Below are 26,344 nucleotides of genomic sequence, written 5' to 3' on the forward strand. Positions count from 1 at the left end.
TTTAGGTTTGAATAAAAAGACAATATCAAAAGAAAAATATTTTTGCAGAAAGCTTCCCTTGTAAAATATTGTTTTATTATTATTTTAATAAGTTTAATCAGCTCTGAGTTGTAGCACTGATCTCCGTGCTAAAGGACACTTTTGTGTTTATAAGAAATCATTCTGTGTTTTTCCTGCAGGAATCTAAGTCCTTGGATAGAGTGCTAACCTCTCTATAGCGTGACAGGGTGTGCCTGGGCCGTGTCTGGCACTGGGAGTAGGTCACAGCCATCTCTGCTCTAAGGTCTTGGAAAGGGCGGAGAGCTATTACCCGAGCGTGTTCATGGGGAGAGAATTAGACGGTATCACGTAGTTATGGGTGTCTTCTGAAAGGAGCTTAGAAAGGATTAATGGTACCTGTCCTGAATGACAACTTTCATGCCACAGTTGTTTAAGACTTACTGTTTGGCTTTCCCAGGAGAATAATGAAAATTAATGAGAAAAACTACAAAATAACAGAAGGAATGGAAAACCAAGGCTCCATGAAAAACAGTGAACACATTGACCACCCTCAAAAAAAAAAGTTTTTCCATATTCCAGGGTTTCCAGTCCTGCAAAGCCTCTGTGCATGTTTGGCAGAAGTACAGAAATGATGGTGGCATATGAGCAAATCAATACCTCAGAGGACTCATGTTTATTATTATGCCCAGTCAAGCGCACTCTGATTTGTCAGGCTGAAAATATTTGTCAAGGCAGTAAAAATGCACTTTGGGCAATCCCTGGAGACTCCAACTGGAAGCACCAAAACTCACATGAAAATGAATTTTCATATCATTAAGGCATAATTTCTGCCATGTTTCACTCTTCCAGAAAGCTCCTTGATAGGGCTGTTCACAGAAATGGTATGACTGGACCCTGCCCTTTTCCTGGCAACATGTCAGTACTGAATTGATATAGCATCACAGAATCACAGAATGGTTGACGTTGGAAGGGACCTGTGGACGTCATCTGGTCCGACCCCCCTGCCCAAGCAGGGCCACCTAGAACCAGTTGCCCAGGACCATGTCCACATGGCTTTGGAATATCTCTGAAGGAGGAGAGCGGGAGGGAGACTCCACAACCTCTCTGGGCAACCTGTGCACTGCTTGGTCACCATCACAGTAAAATAGTGTTTCCTCACGTTCAGAGGGAACCTCCTGTGTTTCAGTTTGTGCCCATTGCCTCTGGTCCTGTCACTGGGCACCACTGAAAAGAGCCTGGCTCTGTCCTCTCTTCACCCTTCCTTCAGGTATTTATGTACATTGATAAGATCCCCTTAAGCCTTCTCCAGGTTGAAGAGTCCCGGCTCCCTCAGCCCCTCCTCATATGAGAGCTGCTCCAGTCCCTTAATCATCTTTGTGGCCCTTCTTTGGACTGTCTCAAGTTTGTCCATGTCTGTCTCATACTGAGGAGCCCAAAACTGGACACAGTACTCCAGGTGTGGCCTCACCAATGCTGAGTAGAGGGGAAGGATTCACTCCCTCGATCTGCTGGCACTACTTTGCCTAATGCAGCCGAGGATACCCTTCGCTGCCTTTGCTGCAGGGGCACACTGCTTACTCAAGTTCAGCTTGGTGTCCACCAGGACCCCAGGTCCTTTTCTGCTAAGCTGCTTTCCAGCTGGGTGGTCCCCAGCATATATTGGTGCACGGGGTTGTACCTCCCCCGGTGCAGGACTTTACACGTCTTGTTGAACTGCATGAAACTCCTGTTGGCCCGTTTCTCCAGCCTGGCAAGGTCCCTCTGGATGGCAGCATGATGCTCTGGCGTATCAGCCACTCCGCCCAGTTCGGTGTCATCTGCAAACTTGCTGAGGGTACACTCTGCCCCAGCATCCAGACCATTGATGAAGGTGTTAAGCAAGACTGGACCCAGTCTGGCATACACCACTAGTCACTGGTCTCCAACTAGACTTTGCACTGCTGACTACCACCCTCTGGGCCCCGCCATTCAGCCAGTTTTCAGCCCACCTCACTGGGCTCATCCAGCCCAAATATCAACAGCTTCTCTGCAAGAATCTTATGGGCGACAGTGTCAAAGGCCTTTCTGAAAACAATGTAGTTCACACGGCCTTGGAGGAGCCAAGCCTTTTGTTCACGTAACTATTTTTACAATTCCCAATTTGTCAGACTTCTCACTTCTCCACGCTAAAACTCAGTGGAGAGTTTGCCTTTGTTGATGGCATCTTTGAAGCGCAGCTGTGTCTGTCCCTGGCAGAAAGCACATCTTGCCGATGAGGAGAAGCCTTCCCAAAGCTCATTGACTCAACCTTCCTCTGGATTTCACTCAGCTTTGGATCAGAGCCACTGTGGACAGATGAGAGCTGACATCTCAACCCTGAGGAATGTCAGTGTTTAAAGCTGTATAAATTTTCACTCATCTTTCATCACTGAACACTACCTCTTGTTAAGCTATTAAAGCCATATTCACATGCCCCAGAGATTTTGTGAGTGATTAATAACAATGAGATGATTGTTACTTAATTACAGCCAAGAGTATTAGGGAAAGTTACTATACGGGGAATGCACTCACAGAACAGACTTCTCAGTATAGATCCTTTACATGGCTGGAGCTATATTATTAAGATACAGGGTGGGCATAATGACTCTAAGGAATCTCATGGAAGAATTAATTAATAAATGTTGAAGTGGGTTTGATAAAGGGAATGATCACATGGGTGAGGTATATATCCAAGTGGGTATAAATAACTTAGTACTGACTTTGTTGAAATCCATTTGTCCTCCCTCCAACTGCTTTTGAATAACATGCCTCAAGGTAAGCCTTTCTAGATGTACTCTATAATACAGGAATCAGGAAGAAACCAGTGTAGAATAAGCTATTTGGGACTGTGGCGTTGTTAACTAAAGTGTAGGTAAGAGATTTGGGACAGTAGGCTATAAATATTTAGAGCTGTTATATTTATAGCCTCACTTCCTGATGAAATAGTGCAAGATTTTTAATAGAAATGAATGCAATATTTAGGGGAGCATATAATCAACAGTAGATACATATTTGAAAACTGATAAATTAACGCTCATTTATTTGGCTGTAAAAAAATCCATGCCTGACTTACCTAGAAAATCATTCTAAATTTAGGGTAAACTGTGACTGTAGTTCAAAACCAATCTACTATCTGTCATTTAATGAATACTAGTGCAAGGCTTTTAGCTTCAGAAGAATTCTTTACACACATTTCTGTAAGGACAAGTACACCCAGAACTTGAAGATCTCCAAAAAACATAGTGTTTATCATTAGGAAAATACATGATACACTAGATCAATCGCCACACAGATTAGAGTAAATGTTTGACTACAAAGTGGGAGAGATTTTTGTGATGTGAAGCAAAATAATATAATGGATTGCAGATTAACTGGGTTCAATAGAAGTAATCCCAGAATGTCTCTTCATTTACGGAGTGTTTCACAATATCTACATTTAAACATAATGTGAAGAATTGTTTAAACATCCTGTTAGATCAAGTAAGATGTGAAAACTGTTGGCAAAACAAAAGAAACTTCATGTACACCATTTTATTGCTAAATGGACTTTCCCTGTCTATGGCACTTTGGTAGAGCCTGTTGACTCACCTAAAGCAATACCAAAATAAATGTTGTTAGTCAGGTTTATAGAGGACATTGGTAAAATTTGAAGGATATATAAGGTTCATCATTGATGTAATATTTTTTTAAGCTGATGTCTTCCCACTCTCTGATTCAAGAGATAACAATCTGCCTAATATTTTACTTAACTCACCAGGCACACCAGTCTGCTGTGTGACTTTTTCTTGTCTTTGGATTCAACCAAAAATGATTGCAATTCTGCTGGTGTTTATGTCAATGGTGTTGTACAGTGGTAAGTGGCAATGTATTTTTATGATTATTTGGCATTTATGACTAAATACTATTTTAAGAATGTGCATTTGGAAACAATCTTTTAGGAGCATGCCTTCCGTCCCCTCAAACCTAGTTGTTCAACACCCAAATACACTTAAATAATTTTATCTCTGGAGTACCTCTAAAGCATATTTTTCTCAGGACTTGTAGTGAAGCAAGAAACATACAGTGGGCTTAAAAATATAACCAAAAAATTTCAACTTCCCTTCTGCTAGCATTTGGTTGTTACTTAAGTCCTTGAGACTCAAAAAAATTTACAAGTTACATATAAAGACATTCTACCCATTAAATACATGTGTATTGTCTAAATTCTCCAAACCATTCAGTACATCCTGAAATGTAACTCATGTTCAGCTAAAGCTCCTCCTTCAAATTTTAGTATGAAGAGGGTTTGGTTTTTTTTTTTTTCATATAACTCTTTAGATTTTATTGTCATGGGTGAATGACCTTCCCAGTGACAGGGATGGGTAAGCATTTCAAATTTCTGTGCTTTGAGACCGAAGCAAATATCTGTGCATGAACTAGCATCTTTGTGAGGCGCTAATACGATTTACCTTGAATAAATCAAATATGTTGGGCTTGCTGCACCCTGACTTCTCCTGGCACAATCAAGATTTCTGCTCCCTGAGTATTCTAATGACTGCATCCATGCCCTATATTATGACATTTTAATTAGCCACGACTACAAAAAACAGTTGGAGGTGCACTGATGTTTTTTTGATGGACTTTTTTCAGATAACACTTCGGAAAAGCATTGTCAGAGTAGCAACATCACAGACACAGTCCAGAAACATTTTTACATGTATCTGAATGTTGAAATAAATTCTGGGGATAAGGTATACAACTGGAAAGCCCAAGAGCTTATCACAGAATCCCAGAATGATAGGAGTTGGAAGGGACCTCTGGAGATCACCTAGTCCAACCCCCCCGCCAGAGCAGGTTCACCTAGAGCAGGTTGCACAGGAATGCGTCCAGGAGAGTTTGGAATATCTCCAGAGAAGGAGACTCCACAACCTCTCTGGGCAGCTTGTTCCAGGGCTCTGTCACCCTCAAAGGAAAGAAGTTCCTCCTCATGTTTAGATGGAACTTCCTATGACCAAGTTTGTGCCCATTACCTCTTGTCCTGTCACTGGGCACCACTGAAAAAAGACTGGCCTCATCCTCCTGGCCCCACCCCTGAAATATTTGTGAGTATTAAGAAGATCCCCCCTCAGTCTTCTCTTCTCCAGACTAAAAAGACCCAAGTCCCTCAGCCTTTCCTTGTAAGAAAGATGTGCCAGTCCCCCAATCATCTTCGTAGCCCTTCGTAGCCTGATGTATCACACAAGTCTTCTCAGGATATGTGCCAAGTCATTTAGCAGGTTTTAGAGAGATGTGAGAGAAGTTGACCTCCCCAGGGTCTTCTGAGGTTTAAAGTATTGATTTTTGCAGTTCAATCTTTCACTGGCTGTACAGGGAACAACGTAGGACCAATAGCCCCAAAAGACATGATAGCAAAAGAAGAAAAGAAAGTAATTCATCCAGAAAGTATTTTCGTTTTGTGTCCCCCCCCAAATTAAACAAAATTAAGCAATCTTGTTAGCAAACATTGGTTCATTGATCTTGACTTAGCGACAATTAGAAATATTGTTCTTCGTAATGAAAGGATTAGAAGAGCCAAAGGTTTACCAAGCTGCTGACCCTGAGGTAGAGATTTTTCTCCAGGGGAGCTTCAAACATTTATGTGTTAATTGGGTGTGTGCAAATTAAGTTTGCTGAGAAGAACTAAGTGCAAGTGAGGGATGCTGGAGCAATCACAACTCCCAGCAGTTCTGTGATGTGGCTTTATCAATTCTCTCCTCTGTCTCATTTCAACTCAATGGGATTTTCATGTTTTCCAAAATTTTGCTGAAAGGACTAAATGATCAATGGCTATTCATCAACAGATGCTGAGTTTGAGCCATGGTGTTATGCAGTGTGTCAAAACCTGGCTCTAGATGCACTTGATAGAACATGGCTTGTGGGAAGGATGTTTGTCATTTCAGAGGAAATACAGGCTTTAAGCCAGAAAATAAGGGGCAGTTTTTCTTTACCAAGCATGTGTGCAAATATATAGCATTCAATGCCATTTATTTTGCAAGGCATACCATTATTTCACTTGAATCTGAATTCCTCATGGCCGTCAAGCTTTCAACAGACTTGTTCCACTTCGGTGAAAAGGCCAGCTTTTATCAGGAGACCTTTTCTGGTTTGTGGAAAGCAGTCCGTTCCCCTCAGACCTGCTGCAATGAAGGACACTTGTGATGGATTGCTGTTCATCTAAAAGCTTTTTGTTGTGACCAAGGGTTTCAGGAAAAGAGTAACATAAGAGGAAGCACCTCTTCCTACCTCCCTCAATCCCATATCCATATTCTGCCACTAAACTTGAGAAATTAATTGCTGGAGGCATATGACTGTTACCATGATCATCTTGTTCTCTCCAAAAAAGTTGTAGACATCCTGAGAAGGCCCTTATATACAATCTAAAAAAAAAAGTTTCTTTATTCCTAATCCTTTGCTAAACATAGAGTTAAGCCTTTCTTAACTCCACTGCTCTGTTTTACTGTCTTACACCTATACTTATTGCAGGAAAATGCAGCAGATGATTAGCAAGATAACGGTCAGCTCTTTCCCAGAATATTTGTGGAGAAAATGGACAGCTTTCCTAATGCTCATTATTCTGAGACATAAGCTATGCCATGAATTTAACATTACTTTTTTTCCTTCAGTTTTTAGATCCTTGAGACAATAAATACTTGACTTACTACCTTTAAAAAAAAAAAAAAGGCAAGTTTAAATAAATCCAAAGTAACACATTCTCTCCTAAAATGGTGCAGAAGATAAGAACAAGGAAAAAAAATGGGAAGGGAGAGAACAAGTGTTAGATTTCACCCTAATTCAGGACATGACAAACAGAAAAAAATAAAAGTGTGGGAAATATACCACAGCATCTTCAAAAGGGAAAAGATATCATTAACTTGAGAAAGAAATAGTGGTAGGAAGAGAGGCAATAAGGTAACAGGCAATAGGGACTCAGAAAAATCAAACCTCTTGACTTCAAATAAGTGAAGAGCACAGGGTTACAGAGTAGAAACATTTGGGACAATGACAGTAGTTGGGCAACTAAAAACAATTTTATACAATTCTACTGATTTATCTCAGTACGTGATACTGTTCAGAAGAGCACAGGAATACAAGGGCTAGCACATCCTCACTAGCTATACCTCAGTTTAACAGAGGACTGATTTTTAAGCTGAAGTCATCATGACTTACCAGTACGCTGCTGGGCTTTCCTGGGTGCAGACGGAGCTAAGCAAGTGTTTCATGGCTTTGATAAATCAGCTTGCTAGTGTAGGAAGGTATTCAAAATGCCTGCAGTGTGTGTCACAATGAAGAATATGTGGTTGGTTTGTTGTTTTTTTTTTATTTTAAATCTTTTTCTTCTCAAATTCGTTTGCTGAGGTAGGTGGCCAAGAAGTGGAGCCGCCAGCATTCCTGCCAGAGCTTCTTAACACGCCTGAGAGAATCTTGAGTAAGAATGGTTTAAGCTTTACTTTCTAGAATATTGCATGGCAGTGGGGAATCACTTGTACTCCAGAAGCATTGCAAGGAAGTGTGCTGTTAGTAAATAGCTAGTAACTCTTATCTCAAAATGGTTTAACAACTGAAGCAAGACCAGGGGCAGTCTGGGGACAGTTCTTGTCATGTGCTTTTTAAAAAAGAAGTGTGGTTTGTTTATTTTTTTTCATTTAGACAATGCCACATTCTTCAATGGAGTCTTTCAAAATGTGGAAAGTGTTGCATTATTTTTTGGTAAGTATGTGTTCCAGTTGTACTTGAGCACTGAATAGAAATCCCGCGGAGTTTGCTTTTATATATGCTGAAAAGGAATGGGAATTTTTGAGGCTGTAGATTTCCCCAAAGACTATTATAATACTAAATACTGCTGAGTGTCAAGCATTGCTCAATGTCCCTGTGTTACTGCCTTGCTCAGGCTCTGCGTTCACGCGAACGTCACCCATGTGTGTCCCACACCTGGCTCACCTCCATTTACCATGCATTTTATGGCTGTTCTCTTTCCAGACTGCCTGGGGTCTCAGTTCACCTGGTTACAGTCCATCTTCACTAACTTCCCTTCCCTGCTCAACTTTGTGAACAAAATGAAGTGTGTTACTGGTTTTTGTCCCAGGGATTTTGAAGACTATGGTTGCTCTTGCCGGTTTGAGATGGAAGGGCTGCCCGTGGATGAAGCTGATGAGTAAGTCTTACCCGTGAGATGTCCTCTTCTGCCCTGACTGGCTGTCAGTGCCCTCACGCTCTGATGACCCGAAGCATAACACTTGCCTAAAACATGTAAGGACAGTTGTGAAAAAATAGAAGATTTATTCAGAGGGTAAGTCAGTCCCACACCATCCGGCTCTGTTTAATCTAGTCATCACTCACTTGCAACCTAAATATCTGATATGACCTACAAAAGATAACTTCAGCACTGGTTTATCAGCCCTGTCCTGTGTTATTCCTACCTGCTGGTGAGCACTACCTTTTTGCTGGGGCAACACCCCTCACCAGTTGCCTTACAGCATGGCTTGGAAACAGATGAAGTCAAGGTGATCATGATCTACAGCATGTGATGATCCACTCGCTTCTTTTTTCTCATAGCTCTGAGTCTCTATTTCCCCACACTTCGATGTGGAGAAATACTCCCATCCTACAGAGAAAAGCAGAGTCCCCCACACCTGCATGTAATTCCACTGGTGCAACTCTGGTGGCATAGCTGGTTTAAACTGGCTGCAAAGAGTGGCCACTAATGCCACAGAGTAAGTAAACACCAAACCCATCTCCTTCACATATCTTACCCAGAGGTCTCTAAATTCTGAACAGATCTTTGTGAACAAAAACCTCATTCATTTCTTTGTACTGGGGAATTCTGCCTCATGCTTAAATCAGTGCCAAAAAATGGAGGGCCTGTTAATAAGGTGAGTGGAAGAGCATTAATCTGAGCACTTAAACCCACTTCAGTGGCTTTACAATCTACCGAACGGTTGGTATTGGGAACTGCGTACTACACCAGCAATGTAAGCTCATAGTGGACTATAATGAAAATGTTGGCATCTGAGGGGGGTTTAAGCATCAACAGAATGAGGTTACAGCTGAGTATGACTTCAAGTGGCAGTTAGGAGGTTAAGCAGATCTTGCCCTGAACACCTGTATACATGCAGAGGTTGTAAGGCACTGGAGCACCCAGGCACAGAGAAGAACAATGCAGCTCAGTGGCTCTTTCCAGTATCATGCACCAGGAACAAAACCATCCAAACTCCGCTCTGTGCTTTGGAGGGATACTGCCTCACACCCTCACTGGGCTAGTGAGAAAAAATGTTATCTCGGGCCAGGACAATCAAATGGTTGTTCACTTATACCAGCAGGAGGTGTGAAAAGAAATTAAAAGAGAATCAAGATCCATCCATGTCTAAATAGAAAAAAGGTTTTTCCAGCAATGTAATGTAATGTATTAATTCCCTGAGTGAAGACAGCAATGGCTCAGAAAGGACTAATGCCTATGCCTAGATGGAAATTAATCCATCCACTTTCCAGCATGGGATGGCTGGGAAAATGAAGATCTAACCCTCCTGCTGTAAAAAAGCCATGGGACTTCTTACGAAAAGTTTTCTGAACAACCGTGATGACATGCTGAAACAAAAGCTCGCGTCAGTTCAATGGGTGATATCCGAAGAGCTGAGCACCTGGGCTTTCGCTTCACTCAGCTTCATTTTAATGCAGAGCTGCATAAACACAGAAACAGCAGAATGATCTATCAGCAGTTTTGTCCTGAGAAACATCCACAGAGTCGCTTTTTGTTTACAAATTGGTTAACAGTCCTGCGGTGAGGCTTCCTTAGCAGCATGGCAGCCCCGCTGCAGTTCGCAGTAAATGGAGAGTGATTGTTGTTTTGCCACTGACACAGATATGCCCTTGGTTCGACAGTGCCTCCAAAGAGGTGGCTGCTCACAGGCTTTCTCAGACACAGTTCCCACCGTGTTGCAATTTTTTCACTAACTTTATTTCTTAGAAACTAGTTTTGCAAACCTCAGATTTTGTCACTGCCATTTCTGTTCCATAGAAAAAGGGCTGAGCATATCACTGCAGGTTTCTAAGGCATTAGAAAATGTTTGTACCCATAAGCCCAACCTTTTCCCATTTGTCAGAGGAGCTAACTGTCATATCTAAATTAGGAGCCTAGTCTACCGCAAGGAAAGAGAAAAATGCCCAGAGGACAATCCGTGTCTTACAATCCCCTGGTCGTAAAGAGAAGGCAAGTAGATTTTCTGATGAACTGTTGCATTAAGCATTGCTGTAATTGTGATGCTCTAAACAAGAACTGCAGGGAGTTTGTATTAGACTAATTATGCAGTTAGAGGAGCTTTCAGGTGCTGACACCTCACTAGACCTCAGGCAGAGAAAGGAGTGGGCCTTGAGACATTTCATCAGCTATATATTTAAAGCCCTGTTCCTGATGGAGCTTACAGACTTCAGCCTCACCTCTCAAACAAGGCGCAGTAGCGTTTGTGGTGCAGAGGAACCATCAGGGCCTCTCTGCTGAATGCTATTTGCTCTCACCTTTGTTCAGTACAGCCCTGCAGTCTCCTAGACCAGGTTACAGCAGGGAGCAAAACCACTAACAGCAGAGACACTGGAGTGCAAGAAATTGGGCTTTGAAACTTCATTAGCTGGGATAACGCTATGCGTGAGCTCTGATCTGCTGCTGGCAACCCGAGCAGACCTCATCACTGATGTCTTTCACCAAGTCGAAAGTCTGAGCGCGGTTAGGACTTGGACTGCTTCCCTGGTTGTGAGGACATATTGAATATTGCAATAATTATTTATTAATATAGTAAGTGATTAAGTATTAAATGCTTCCTAAATATAGGAAGTGAGAAAGTGAACGCGTAGCCTAGAAGGGAGCCTGCAAGGGGCAGGTGTTTGCTCCCTGCTCTGATCAGTGCAGGAGAGCTTCTGCCCACCGCTGAGTTCAGTGCATATGCAGGGCTGCGGGTGATGTGTAATAACACATTCACTGTGTCTTTAACAAAAACCCCACATGAGCTTAATCAAAAAGTCAACGCTTCACATCTTGTAAAGCAAGTTAACCCTCCCTGGCAGCAGGTGCTTTTTTTGGGTGCTAACGTTGTCTTTGCATTTGGCATGGTCAACACCAATGGCAATTCAGTAACAGATCCATGTTCTGAGTTCATTTCTCTGAAATGAGGATATATATTTCAGTCTAAATCTAACAGCAAGCCCCTGCTTAATTTATGCAACAATTTTATATGGGATAAATGATGACTGAGTGTTTTACTGGTGTTTCATTTATAGCTGATGTCAGTGCACACAGATGTTGCTGTAATATAGTAGATGGCTTGCTTGTTCAAAAGCAGCTGAGGAGAAGAGAGGATTGATGAAGAGCTTGTTGTTTTAGTTGACTTTTCATTGCTATTCACAGCTGAAGTGCCATGCAAGCATTTGGGGTTTGCATGACAGCAGGGGTGTAGGAAAATGCAAGGTTTCTAGCTGCCTTTGTAGGAGAAAGCTGCTTTACTGTGGTGTGAGAAATGTATTTGGTGGCCCCTTCCCATGGCTAAATGGTGCATTTTAATTCTGATGGTTTCATAGAAGAGAAAGTAAAAGAAACAGAGGATAACACCACACATATTTATATAGTCCAAATGAGACACAGGGATTCACAAGGTCTTGCAGAGACATTAACCCTCCATGAGTGTTCCCACAATGGAGTTTTGCATCCAGCTCTACTTAATCCCCCTAGACTGACTCAGGGAAAAGAAGTACTCAGCCTTTCTTGTGTCGGGGGATCACACTGAGGACCTCTTTTTCTCTTTTGGCATCTTTTGCATTCTTGTGTAAAAGTGACACAAAAGCATTTCAGTCTGATCTTGAACTGAAACTAAATTGTGTGAACTTTGTGTTACTTCATTTTTTAAGCTGCTGTTTCCAGCACCGCAAATGCTACGAGGAAGCCATGGAGATGGACTGCACGTGGGATCCATCAAAGATTTCTACAGACGTCAGCTGCTCTACTGAAAACCTGACCTGTGGTAAGATTAAGCTACCGCAGAGCGTACTGGAGCCTCACCATGACAGAGAAATTCGTTCTGGTCTATCTACTGAAAACCCATATATAAATTAAGCAGAAACCACCTCCATGTGTGGATTTTTAAGGGCTTAAGTGTTCTTCTCAGGAGTGAATGGAAATAGGAAGACACAGAGGCATCAAAGCCCAGCTAGGCAGGAAAACTGAAATCCAGTAACTCGAAACTTGCCAGGACTCCTCTAACAGGCAACCTCTTGCTCAGGTTTCCCTAACTTTGCCAGACAACAAAGCATTGCCTGAGATATCTCCACACATCAGAAATGCAGCGGATGCTGGGGAAAGACCTGAAAAACAGTTCCCATCTGAAGCTTCACGTCTGATTTTTATATACTTTGAGGGATCAAATTCTTTGTTCACAGGGTCATATACACTCCTCAGATACAAGAGTATCACCAACGAGGGCAGAGACCAGGCTGTTATAATAGGAGCTATTCCTTGCAATACTAATACAGTCCTGGCAAGTGTGGAGTGGGACTCTTTAATGCCTAATCAATTTTGATACAATTTTTCAGCAAGTATTGACTCTCAGAAAAGACTATATGCTAGAACATGATTTGAGGATACCAGCAAAAAGGAGCAGAATCCCCAAACAAATACCCTTACAGCTTGTTTAAAAAACAGTCTGATCCAATTTCCTTTCCTTGTTTCAAATTAAAACCATTTTTATTATTTAAACCAATCTATAAAGGGCCAAGTGCATTTGAACATGAACAGTGCTTTTTCAGCTCTTTCCATATTTAATAATCAGAAAACATTTTGTTCAAACTAAAAAGGGAAAAAAAAATAACAGTCCCCATAAAAAATGTGAAACATAAGTGTGACAGCTCCAAAAGGTCAATGGTTTTTTTGAAACCTTGAAAGGTAGAAGGTTTTGAAATGGAAAAATAGTATTTCCTGGGAACTGTTTCATATCCTTCATAAGGAGCAAAACACATCTTACATGAAAGGCTTGGCTTGTGGACTACAACTTCCTGAGGTTAGGAGGAATATCTGAATGAATTCTGTGAAATGTCAAACCCAGCATCAGCTGGATTAAGTCTTCCATGGAAAAAACTAGAGGCAGCAAAGCACTGCTCTGTAGTCCTCAGCACTCTTCAGAATGGACTGGCACAGGCAAGAAGTCAATGGCCAGCCGTGCCAGGCTACATTGGGTGGCGTTTCAAAAACAAACTGTGTGGGGCTATGAAACTTGACTGTATTTAACGTGAAGAAGCACATTATAAATAGGTTGCACTAATGAATGTAGACACAAACCTTACAGGGAGGAAAAGCAGGAGGCAGAAAAAACTATTTCAATAGTACTTTGTTTGGATTTTTGTTTTATTTCCAGAGTCTGGGGATCCCTGTGAGCAGTTCCTCTGCAACTGCGACAAAGATGCCATTGAATGCTTTGTGAACGCACGTATTAACTCTTCCTTGAACGGGCTGGATGTCTCCTTCTGTCCATCTCTGGTTACAGGTATATAATAAGGATCTGATCAACTGCCTCCTCCTGCCAGTTTTTCTGCTGGCATCAAATTTGACCCAACGAGAATGAAGCAGGAGCTGGGTGCTTTCCTGCACTATAACCCGGCAGTCTGTCCTGTTCTCCGTTTCATGTGTCCTTTCCTTTTACTGCTACTCAAGCGAATACCAAGAGAGAAGAAGAAGGTAGACTAATTGCCATCCTGGAGCAAGTCCAGGAGAGGTTATGGAGCTGGTGGGGGGACTGGAGCACATGATGAAAGAGGAGGAGGCTCAGGGGAGATCTTTTTGCTGTCCTCAATACCTAGTGGGGTGTGTAGAGAAGATGGAGCCAGACTCTTCCTGGAGGTGCACAGGGACAGGATAAGAGGCAAGAGACACAACTGCAACAGGGAAATTCCAGTTAGATATGAAGACCTTTTTTTTTCAGGAGGGTCCTGCCCACCTTGTGTGGCTCTTGCCAGCCTGAATGAATGGGTGAAACTTGGGATGATGAGTGACCCACTGAGGTCACTAGCAGGAATGCCAAACTGAAAATATTGCTAGCTCAAATCTCCCCTTAAATCATGCAAAAACTAACTGGAAAAGCAAAAATAGACCTACTCTGCTCTGTTACTTAGTTTCCATCTCGGAAGGAAAAATCCTCTCTAAGGATGAAGGGGATATTTATCTCCATTGTCATACACTGATCTGTGGTCTGTAGCTGCAATTACAGCCTTGTAAGACTGAATACCTGTCCTGTGGGAACAGGGCTGGATTAAAAACTTAATTCATATGGATTGCAATCAGAGCACAGCAGGGGGAGGACCTTTAAACTCCCAAGCTGAGAAAGACGTGAAAAAGCAATGCTAGTTTTTCTAATCCCTTGGCTCATTTTCACACACCCCAGTGCTAAGGACAGATACATACATCTATATCATGCCCTGGATACATACATCCCCTCGTGAATAGGTCAAGGGAGAAGAAAACGCCACAAGAAAGTTTGCATCAGAGCCAGAAAATTGTTTTGTGTAAGCCAGTAATCCTTCACTGGGATCCGATGGCTCTCATATAAAGTATGGCAGTTCCAGCACATTACAAATAAAGGGGAAATTGTTAGGTGCTAACAGGAAAATCATGCTGGTTTTACCACTGCTGATAAAGATAGATTCAACTCTAGCTCACTGAATACCTCCACTAATTTTAGGCTCCTGATTATATTTCTTAATGGAAAAAGAAATCCTTTGAATGAAATTTTTTTATTTAGTTCACTCATGTTATTATCTTTCTGTGTAGCTGTTCTGTCCAGTTCAGGCTTTGAAAAAGAAAATCATAATCCTATCTATCTGACAAATTTCTAGGAAAAGGATTTTGGTAGCTTCTTTATTAGAGAGAAAAATGTAAATGAAATGGGGATATATTTGCCTAAACCTTTGCTTTAATAGGAATAAATTCAATGAACTCCTGATTTGTTGTACTATTCAGCTTAATCCCCCTCTCGCACTTTAATCTACGAGAGAGCTTTCTCCTTTTCAGAAACAACCAACAAGAGAGAGATGACAACACTTCACATGGAGGGTATGTCCTCATCTGTGTAATTCTTTGACTTGGAGTATACTAAATCAAGATAAATTTATACTCAGAAAAATGAGTATTTTGGAAGCTATAAATTCCTTTCTGAAAAGCAAAGACAAGTTTTAGCAAGATGTCAAAATATGAAGAGACAAAAGCCTAATAAACTAAAGCATCATTTTTGTGACAAGCTTCTACACCAGTGCACAGGAAAATTTCAGCCAAGTGACTCCTTTTTCTGAGAAGGAGTTCAGAAGAGCACCCTGAATCCCATTTAGAAATAAGAAGACACACACTAAAAGCATCTTTAAAATATTTTCAGATAGATCCTTTTCTAGTTTGCATGCGCATTTAAAGCCCTGCTTCAGCAAGATTCCTAGTCAAGTGCCTGGGTTTAAACTTTTAAGTTTTATGTTGAAATGTTTAATTCTTATCCTCATATCGTCACTATGAAGGCCAGGTATTTAAGTACCTGCTGAAATGGGAATTTAAAGAATGCTGATTGCTGGCCAGTTTCTCTTGGTTTAGGTTGAAACTTTTGTGATAGACACTGAGGACTTTTTTTTTTATGCTGTACATCACTGAGTAGAACTTAGTATCAGCAGTGAATAAGTACTAAGGCAGGGTTTTAATACTGTTACTGTGATTATCAACAATTAGGTTTGTATTTGCTATATTTATATCATAGAATAACCCTACAAAAAGCACAATAGTAATAATATTTAAAATAAGTTCCATTCTGATGACTCTGATCACGTTATGCGAAGATCCTGTCTAATGAGCATCCTAAGCCATGACTCTCTGGAGTAAGAATGCTTTTATTTTTGCAGAGTTACTTCATCATGGGACTGACAAAATGCAGGCTGCGACTGCATCCATGGAAGAAGGTTTGCAACTTACAGTGCAAGCAGCACTGTTTTCAGCTCTCAAAAGCTGAAAGAATAAAATACAAGAATAAGCTGTTTGCTTTCTTTCTGCCCTTCTAAAAAGACTGATATAAAAGTAGATATAATGTTTTGGTGATTGAATTCAAGACTGACTGAGAAGGTGCAACTTCTCAATTCGTGCATGCAATGTGCTTAACCAGTGTTTCCAGTAAGTTTCCCAAGGGCTGGGAATGAGCACTCTACAACAAAACCCGTTTTCATCAAAACAGCCCTTTTTTGCCCTGGGAACACAGGTTGCAGCAGGTGAGGTCTTTGGCAGACACGTGCTGTGTGGGTGCCAACCACTGGAGCCACAGCCAATTGCATGTTTGTGGTCTTTAAAGAGACATTTAATTATACAAGATCAAGCAGCAGCACGAGGAAAGATTGAGCATGGGTTGTTGCAAACAAGCCAGCAATTTAGTGGTTTATTTACTTGCAATGTAGAGATCCAGGTTGAAGTCCCTCTCACTCTGGTGCCTCCTGGGTGAGTTCCTAAACCATGAGACCAAGTGGTTCTTCCGACAATCTTCATTTTTTTCTGCTACAATCCATGGCTATCTTATTCAGATGTGGATGCTTGCAAAATCTCATTGCTGTGGTATGAGAAAACGATTCTCTTCCTACCTGCATGGTGTGTGCTACAACACAAGAGGCCAGGGACAGAAGTCATCCAAAGCCCTGAGTGGCTCTGGGAGGGCACACCTAGAAAGTGAGGGCCAAGTCATACAGTAGCGATATCGAGGAGACCAGTCTTGGACCATCCACTGTCCAGTTTAGCTGATGCACTCTCGTAATGTGGCCCCATCACAAGCAAAGCCATGCTGTCACGTACAGAGACGCCGTATCTGCCAAGCACATAAGCGATGTGCACGGGGTGGGTGCCATCAAGCCACTGCTCAACGCAGAGGAACTCAGGAGTTATTTTGTGGGAGTGGGGAGAGGTGGAAATTTGCACTTTTTGAGAACTTAAGAACCTGGTTTCAAGCTGTATTGTGCTTCTCTGTGTTTCTCAGTGAGCCATTTCCCTAAGTGTGAATGAATCTGGAATAACGAAAAAACATACGGCATTTTTTTTCTTTTTTTTATTCTTCTTTTGTCTTCTTATTTTTTTTTTAAGAAACAATGCTTCAAACTTCAACAGGGTTTTTTTTATTTTTAAAAAAGTGCCACATGCAGAGGGGCACCTATCTGCAAAGGCTTTATGCTGAGTCCAAGTGCTGGCTGTTCCTTCATACCTCTCCTATATTATCAAGGTGGAATTTTTACCGGATATTTCTTGTTCTTGTCTAACAACAGCTCCAGTCTTGGTTCCTGTTTTTCCTAGCTGCTCCTGGGAGGCTTGGTAATAGAAAACTGAGAACTCCTGAAGTAGTAGGTGCACCTGTATTTACACATCCGTAGCAAGCTTTTACTTCCTGAAAAAGCGATTACTTGTGCTTTCTAAAGGGGCATAGCTCATCATAAGGCTCAAAATATTGCCAAGGGATACAAACCTGTATTAGGAATTTTAGGAAGCTGAAAATGTATCGCAGATAACATATCTAGTCCGACTTTGAAGGAAGTATTTGGAGAACCATTTACCATTGACGAGCTGTCTCCCCTTTTAAGCCCAGAGGAGCTTCACCATTGACAGCTGTGGGAACTGTATTAAGTCAAAGCTAAGTACTACTCAGAAACTCGTTCAAAGGCAAAAACATTCTGCCTCACACTGCAACATCCTAAAGCAGACAAAAAGATGCAGAGATTTTTTTTTTTTAATAATTTATATGTTTATAATTTACCAAAATGTAGCTGATGATAAATGAAAAAAGTTTATCAGGTAAGGAAATAAATGAGAAGTTAGGGAAGTATTTGGGCTTGTAGCTGCCCGTCCGCACTTGACTTTCAACGCAGGCAAATACGAGGCGTTCATGAGAAATGTGGCATCCTTCTGTGCACAACAGTGAGATTCTAGATCTAATTTTCTTTAGTGTATTTGTCTGTCAGAAGGATTTAAATTGAATTTGCCACTTCAGTCATACTTACGTTGCCTCTTCGTTAGTGTAAAGCACATTATTTGAATGCAGCAATGAGGTTGTTTTATCAGTATCACTTTGTCTACAACAATCAATGCACCACAGAGAAAACGGGCAAATCTCTACACATGAAGTGCCTGGGTCTTCCTGGTTTGCTGAAAAAGCTCTTCTCAGCAGCTTGACTTTTCGTAAGAGTCTGTGCTCGCAACTTGTTTTCTGAGCTTACATTTTCTGTCTTCAACAGCGATTTCTTTTGAGGCCACTGAGATGGTCCTGGGGACTTCCAAAGCCAGAAGTAAGAGTCTGATTATACTTTTGTTGACGAATCAGGCACTCCTGACTCTAGGTGAAAATGGATTTTGGTTTATGAAGCTCTGTGGTGTCACAGGCAAAAATCTGCAGCTCAGGATTTCTGGATAATACCTCTAGTTCTACTGCCGACTTGCACATCCTTCAGCAAACCACTTTGTTTCTTCTAATTACCCTCCTTATAAAACAAGGCTAATAGTGATGTTTGGTTAAGCTTTATGGTGTTTTCAGCAAAATTCACTCCAGAAATGCATTGCAGAAATACAGCAGGTAGCTCACTACCACGATGCCTCTGGTTTTTTTTGTACAGTTACCACAAGGGACCACAGAGGTACAGCTCCTGCTCCCTCCGTCCCCTCGATAAAAGGTCAGTGACTCTCAGCTTTCCTCTTCCTTTGACTGATACAGCAATACTTCACCTAAAAGCATCACAGTTAAATATCCATGCATGGTGATGACAGGGCTGCCGGAGAACCAAATTTAGATCAGGGTAAGATAGCAGATACACAAACAATAAAACCAGACTGAGAAGTATCAGCTGTTCATTGCCTCCAGCCACTCATTTGCACTCCCCATGCAAGTATCTGTGAAAACCTCTTCACATAAGGTTTTCCAATATAACGGTCGATCCTTTAAATTACATTCATAGCCTCTGCTGCCAGAAGGGTTCATTTTGATTTTGCCTTCTCCTTTATTAAACAGAATTTCATGGATCTCTTTCTCAGTCTAAAACCTAACTCATCTTTTGCAGTTGTTACTGCTTTGAGCACAGCCACATCGGCAGCTACAGCTAGAAGGGGAGCACCGTGGTAGACGTGGAAGTCTTCAGCTGCCCCTTTTTTGTAAAAAGGATCATTCGGGCAGACTGAAATGCACCAGGAAAATGTCAAGGAACACTGAATATGGAGAGGAGAAAGTAGTAATTTTTAACTCTGATTACACTGTCTGGACAGCAGGCATGTCTCCCACCCCATTACAGAACTATGGCATTGCTGTACTAAATACTGGTCAAATGTTCTCCGTTAACTTGAACGCATCAGAAAATCTGTGTGTTGTGTTGCAGGTCTGCACGGCTCCCAGAAGATTATTTGTAATATCTGTTCTTAGCTAAATGCAGTATTTCCCAGACTTCAGTTTTATTTTCTACATCTAGCAGGAATCGCTTTCATTTCAACACATCTCTGTCAAACAAAGTGGCATAAAATGTGCACCTTGCTGAGCTATTAAAACTAGCGTGTTGCTATTGATCCCTTTCTGCAACCTTTCATGGTCTTCCTTGCGTTCTTAGCGGTACTTTCATTTTTTTAATCTATTCTCTTATCCTATGACAGGTTATTTTCAATACATACTAAAACCAGAACTTCTGAGGGACAAATTTAATGAATTTGAGTTTAATCCAATTAATAAGTTCAGCCAAGGAATTTAAAAGGAAAGGCTTTAAAAATGTGGAAACACATGTTCAGTAGTATCTTCAAAGTATTTTGTTTGTGAAATGCCACATTCTTCACGTTGACATTTAGAAAAAATGAAACCATTTGATTTCCATTTGATACCAGTGTTTTCATTTACAAGTTAGCTTACATAAAAAAAGTTAAAAAAGAAAGAAAAAAAGGTAAGTAATCCCCAAATTAAACAAAACATTCCTGCTCAACAATAAAACCTCAGATAATCTAAAAATAAATATCAATTTATTTTTTAGGATAAAGAATGTCCTTAAAATTCTCTTTCTATTCATCCTCAACTTATTTTCCCCTTAATACTTGCTTGCGGTTACAATGCAGCAAATCCTTCAGTTGCCCAGCTCTGCATCAGTCAAATAATTTTCTACCTTCCCTGATGTTGCTATCAGTTTTGGTACCCTCAGGTGAACAGACACATCTTTTTTTTAGCAATTTACTCCGAAAATGACATCTCACCTGCACTTCAGTACGGCTGACTAATCAGTAACCCATATGATTTTCAGCAACTGGCACAGCTCTTTACCTCAGTATGCAACATATAAAAGCTAAAAAAAATTCAGTAGTTATACTGGTCCTGTTTAACCAGCATCTTGTTTTCTGAAAGGCAAGAAATGGGAAGAAATGACCAGTGTGAGTAGTCTTTGCTTTTCCAGTCTTCATTTTGATTTTTTTTCCTCTATGACCATCAGTTCACACAAGTTCTGCCTGAGGATATTACTCTGACCTGGTATCTAAAATTAAAATCTTGCTGTTTATTGCTCCATGTTTTCTTCTGCTTTCCTCTTTCTGCTTATTCAGAAGAGGATGGATTTATGGAGGCTGTGGTCCCAGAGGAAGAGATAACCACCTCCCCAGCCTCATTCCCAGGAGATAACAACTCAATGCAAGTTAAAATTGTCCCCACCGAGAAGATTTCTGCAGGCACATCTGCAAGGACAAGAGAAAAAGGCAAGTGAAAACTGAATTACACCTATTCTAATGTACAGCACTCCCCTATTCCTGTTCCCAGCTAACTGAGGATTCAGCATTTTTCACAGACATGTAGAATAACACTATTTTCTTCCCAAATCTGGAGAGATTACATAGAATACAGGGTGCACAACACTGATGGCACTGGAAAGGGCAGTTCACTGTCAAACACTGACCAGGAAAGCTTAACTAACCATTAATGAACAGTCCTCCAACTATGAATTAAACAAATGTTAGAAGATGGCCAATTGCTTATTGTTCAGATTATGTACTTTTGGACACATTCCTGAAAGAAGAGTTTATTCTACCTTTGCAAGTCTAATTTATGTGTATGTCATCTCCAGAGACAAGCCCTGCACGGGGTGGCCAGAGCACAGCTTCCTCTGGAATAGCTCTGGAGCTGGTACTGCCCAACACGGCACCCCATGAACCTGCAGGAAAAGGTAAATGAAGGTTTTTTCCTCAGTTATATCTAATGAAATATTCAGCTACCTCTACATTAAAAGGTAGGTGTATATTACACACAAAGATTATAGTTATTCTAAACCAGTTAGACCAGCACATATGTATTTTTGCTTTTGTTTTTAGGCAGTAATTTAAGCACATCTTTGACTTACTTTATTTTACAAGCAGCAGAAGCAGTAAGAGGAACTTCCCCTGCTCCTCACTTTGACCTCTTGCCAACGTTTTGCCAGAGTCAGCCTTTTTTTCACCATTTCTGATTCTGGTCCAACTCCTGCCCAGAGTTCACAAAGATCCCAAGACATTTCAGGCCTGTCCACTGCTGCAAATCCACACTCATAGACTGTCCCATCCATTTTGTTAGGCTTACCAATGGAGAGAAGCAGTCCCAGAACTGGAAAAGAGCAGACGTGAAGAATCTCCATCAAACTGGAGAATTTGATCATAAAATATCAGCTTTTAGAGAACGCACGGCAGTGCACGATCCTGGGGTTTGGTCTTGGTGACTGAACATGAGTGAGCAAAGACCCAAGCAGGTACATGGGCAGAATTTCCTGCTGGGGAAGTAATTCAGGGCTGTCCCTGGAAGAAGCAGGGACGGTCAGTCTAGAGCTGCAGAAGGGAAGATGGGATTACTCATGGGAGCAAGGAGGATGCACAGGGAACAGAAGCCCTCCCATTCTCTCCCCCAATCCAACCACCAGCCCCTTCAAGTCCCTTCCCTGGCAAGGTCCCAAAAGAAGTCCCCTTGACATCTTTTTTCCTGGTATGGAACACACTCTGCTCTCAAATCTTAGGGGTAATTCCCACAATATCAGTTATTCTTGAGTGGGTGAAGCCACAGAGGTGTTAGGGTTGGGACACAGAGACGCCAAAACCTCGACAGCACAGTAACCATTACGACAGATTACTTCTGCACTTGGTCTACGGGCAACTATATTTCAAATGGAAAAAAAAAAATAATTATTGTTTCCTCCAGCACAACATAGTCATTGTCCAGCTATCACTGTGCAAGCACAAGAGGTTAGAACTCTATTTTCTGAATTAGCCAAGACAGAAGCTACTGAATACTCAGCTAGGTTTGAATATTCTAGAAGAAAAATTTAACTATGAAGAATTACAAAGGATTGCAAAGTACTCTCATTGCAATCCAATTTGACTTGTAATTTATATCTTCATAGGAATCTCTCTCCCCTTTAAATAAGAGTTAAATATTTCCCCCCCACACTTCTGCTGTCTTGCTCAGTAGTATTCTAAGAGTCATAATTCATGGACTGCAGCAACGATTGAGAAATAGTAAAGTGTTGTCTTTAAAAGTTTCTGATAGCTCTGAAAATACTTCTGTCATCACAAGAGAGCCCCCAACCAGTGAAAACGTGATGTGTCAAATAACATTTTTTACCTTGTAGTATGTGAGCGATTAACCTTTCTGCGAGACAGAGGAAATGGAAGAGTGAAGAGGGAGCTGCCCCAGCTAGGAGAAATGCTGTTCTGTCTAACTGAGCGATGCCCAGAGGAATTTGAGTCTTATGGTTGCTACTGTGGCCAAGAAGGAAGAGGTTATCCCACTGACGCACTGGACAGGTGTGGGCTCTTCTATAATCTGCCATTAACTGTGGGTATTATTGGGGTGCCTACGGACCAAGAAAGGCCTTTTGTTGGGCCTTGTATAGCTACGCATCGGTAGTCAGGCCACATTTTGGAAAAAAAAAATCCACTTAAATACATAAACCACAAAATACTCTAATGTCACTAATGCATATTCTATTATTGCATCAATGTTTTGGAGAGTCAATGTTTTGGAGAGGACTTACTAATTCAGTTAAAATAAGAAAGGAGAACAATGGGAGGTAAATAGAGCAGAAGAAAGTATATCAAAAGAGATAAGGATAAGGGTTGCCGTGAAACTTGGCTAAGAGGTAGTTTGGAAAGTGATTTATGAAGAGAAGAGTTAACATACATCTGTGCTGCACTGTCTGTCAGAAGAGAGTACAGCTCGAGTGAAGTACTGTCTGAGCTGTAGCTAAGAGACCTGCTGCGGCCGACTGTGTGCCGTCACGGCACGGCTGACAAAGAGGAGGAATTCTGGAGTAATGCAGAGAATTCAACCAGAGTAGAGAAATCTCCTTTAAGAGTGTTGCATTTACAACTAAAAATCTCTCCCTGTGTGGAAGTTCATAAGAGTTGGGGCCACATCAGGTCTAAGTATAGTACCTAGTATACAGCACACACGGATTTCCTACACTGGCACACAAATAAGACTGCCTACACATGATCAGGTAAGCTAGACAAAGGCTGGTCAAGGCTCTGGCTATCATAATGCAGTTTTCAGATTTTCAGCCAACACTATTTGAACACTTGAAGACATTTCCCACAGAGGATTAGGTCACAGTTACAACTGTAATGATGTATCTTAAAATTAAAATAAAAACCCCCAAAAAACTACAGCACTGTTAAACATATGATGCCAAAGGAGTTAGGAAGGAGATAGTGAAAGTAGGAACAAGTATAGGAGAAGTGTAGGAACAGTTTGGGGTGTTTTTCTTCTTCTTTGTGGAAAAGATTTTTCCATGATATGAAAACTAAAATTTCTCAGTTTTAATGGGCATTGAAAATAACGAGATAAAACAATTGCGAATACTCTGTGATGCAGGAAGAGTAAGTATTTTTCATTTACATCTACTGTTTATTTTAGGTGCTGCTTCTCTCATCACTGTTGCATGGAACAAGTTAAGAAACTTGGATGTCACGCAGAAAGAAGTTCAAGATCTGAAGTTGTATGTTTTGATCATAAGCCAAAATGTAAGTTTGAGTTAGAGGAAATTTCTCATGTCCTGATGACAGTGTATGAAAATATTACAGACTGAATGCCACCATGCCTGTGAGCTGCTAGAGCTGAGTATGGCTGAGAAAATTACATTCAGATATTTTATGATTGGAGACAGAAGTCTGTTGGAGGTGTTTTTACATTCACAAATTCAACTAAAGCCAGTTGGACCTTCAGCTGCCCAGCACCTTGGTGTCAGGCTTATATTTAGATGATTAAAGTTGAATTTGGAGACTAAAGTTCGAGGCAGATTTGAAAATTTTATTTTAAAAAGCTTATCTACCCATGGCAAATTGCACATTGACTAATTGTAACTACTTTCAAATATTAATTCCGCAACTTCTTTTTAAGGTATTGGTTGGAGCCTGTGTGAGAAACTACTATGTGCTTGTGATAAGACAGCAGCTGAGTGCATGGCTTCTGCCTTCTTCAATGAAAGCCTTAGGCTTCCACACAGGCAAGAGTGCCAAGAGGAAGAAGTCTTATGTCAAAGTGAGCCTTATGAAAGGCCTTCAATCGACACAGAAATAGGCACTGGGATTTCCAGCTCTGAGGAGAGCAGTGAGGAGGAGGGCCCACTGTGGAGCGTATTAAGAAGAGCAAAGAGACAGACACACCGTCCCACTGGAAACCCCAGAACTGTGCAACATGGAGGCAGATAACCAACCACCACCACACGCTTGAGAAACGGCACGGAGACTTTCACAGTCAGCCATTGCGTACCTTACTCTTTCTTATCACTCTGCAAGCTGCCTTACACTTTCCAGCACACAAATGACATAATTATAGACTAGGTATTAAATGTTAGGCTGTATAACTCCTTACTGTAGTGAAGTCGGCACTATGGACCATCTATTTAGGTCACATTTTACCTTAAATAATTTTTTGTCAGTATTCTGTATATTTTAATTTGATTTCTGTGCAAAAACTGTTCTGATCAAAGACTGATTTTTAGTTGGTTCAGACTGGATCTTGCTGATCGTGGCTAAGTATTTCAGGTTTTTAAATAAACCAATCTGCAACTACTCCAACTCTTTTTGCAGACATTCTTCCTTTACTGAGCTTAGCAGGAAACACCCAAAAGAAAAGCTAGGGTAATTACATGGAAATGAGTTCCTTCTTCCCTTCCTATCTAACTGCAATTTTCAACCCGCAGTTTCTGCTGGTCAATCAGATCATGACAGTAAAAGACACATTCCTTGTCCCAAAGCTGTGTACTGCGCACGATTATCTCCAGTTCTGAGAGATTTCAGGACGTTAAAGAGAAGAAATTTAAAGGTTCTGCTTCCTGGGATCAACTAAAACGAATGTATTCTGAAGTATGTAATGTAAAGCTGGAATAATGCTTTTTGCTTTTTACTGAACCCAAGTTTGTTTGCTTTTTTTTTTCCCAAATTCACCACTCATAAGATTCACCAGTTATCAGACAACAGCAGTATAAGAAGATACATACATCCTTTTACTTGATAAGGTGCTAATTTAGACTATGCTTTGATCAAAAAATACTGCCACAGGAAATAAAATTACTAGAAATTGGCTACTAATAACAAAGCTAAACAATAAAAAAACCCAGCTAGGGTCAAAATCACTAGTAACCCTGTTACTTTTATACGAAAGATGCACACAAAGGTATAACCTTTATATGTCTTCCTCATTAGATTTCAGTTGTATAGCACACAGTGCAAATTCACAGCTTAAACCCAGAAGTTGACCTGCCCAAAACAGCACATAACATCTTATTCAATGGGATTACAGAATCACAGAATCACTAAGGTTGGAAAAGACCTGTAAGATCATCAAGTCCAACCACCAACTAACACCACCATGCCCACTAAACCATGTCCCACAATGCCTTGGCCACACGTTCCTTGAACACCTCCAGCGACAGCAACTCCACCACTTCCCTGGGCAGCTTATTCCAGCGTCTCACCATTCTCTCAGTAAAGAAATTTTTCCCAATACCCAGTCTAAACCTCCACAGGCACAACTTGAGGCCATTTCCTCTTGTCCTGTCACTCGTCACTTGGGAGAAGAGACCAACACCCACCTCTCTGCAACCCCCTTTCAGGTAGTTGTAGAGAGCGATGAGGTCTCCCCTCAGCCTCCTCTTCTCCAGACTGAACAACCCCAGCTCCCTCAGCCACTCCTCTTAAGACTTGTGCTCCAGACCCCTCACCAGCTTCGTCGCCCTTCTCTGGACATGTTCCAGCACCTCAATGTCCTTGTAGTGAGGGGCTCAAAAGTGAACACAGTATTCGAAGTGC

General features: G+C 41.2%; 1 protein-coding gene across 1 annotated transcript; it reads left to right on the forward strand.

Annotated features, from left to right (window-relative positions):
* Positions 1-3,825: 3,825 nt before the first annotated feature.
* On the forward strand, positions 3,826-24,742 carry OC90 (otoconin 90). The gene is made up of 15 exons (XM_059815745.1): positions 3,826-3,871; positions 7,397-7,462; positions 7,684-7,743; positions 8,014-8,188; positions 11,926-12,038; positions 13,425-13,553; positions 15,074-15,115; positions 15,940-15,996; positions 18,298-18,348; positions 18,673-18,729; positions 20,621-20,770; positions 21,136-21,234; positions 22,663-22,837; positions 23,949-24,055; positions 24,432-24,742. The coding sequence occupies exons 1-15, from the start codon at positions 3,826-3,828 to the stop codon at positions 24,740-24,742; spliced, it is 1,638 nt and encodes a 545-aa protein (XP_059671728.1).
* Positions 24,743-26,344: the final 1,602 nt, after the last annotated feature.

This window comes from Gavia stellata, chromosome 3 (assembly GCF_030936135.1).
Source record: "Gavia stellata isolate bGavSte3 chromosome 3, bGavSte3.hap2, whole genome shotgun sequence".
Lineage (NCBI taxonomy): Eukaryota > Metazoa > Chordata > Aves > Gaviiformes > Gaviidae > Gavia > Gavia stellata.

Bases quoted from the DNA above. Each gene is read 5' to 3' on its own strand.
- OC90 (XM_059815745.1), top strand. From the start codon at position 3,826: ATGATTGCAATTCTGCTGGTGTTTATGTCAATGGTGTTGTACAGTG. The intron at 3,872-7,396 runs GTAAGTGGCAAT...TTGCTGAGGTAG, and splicing joins GTCAATGGTGTTGTACAGTG to GTGGCCAAGAAGTGGAGCCG. The intron at 15,116-15,939 runs GTATGTCCTCAT...TTATTTTTGCAG, and splicing joins GACAACACTTCACATGGAGG to AGTTACTTCATCATGGGACT.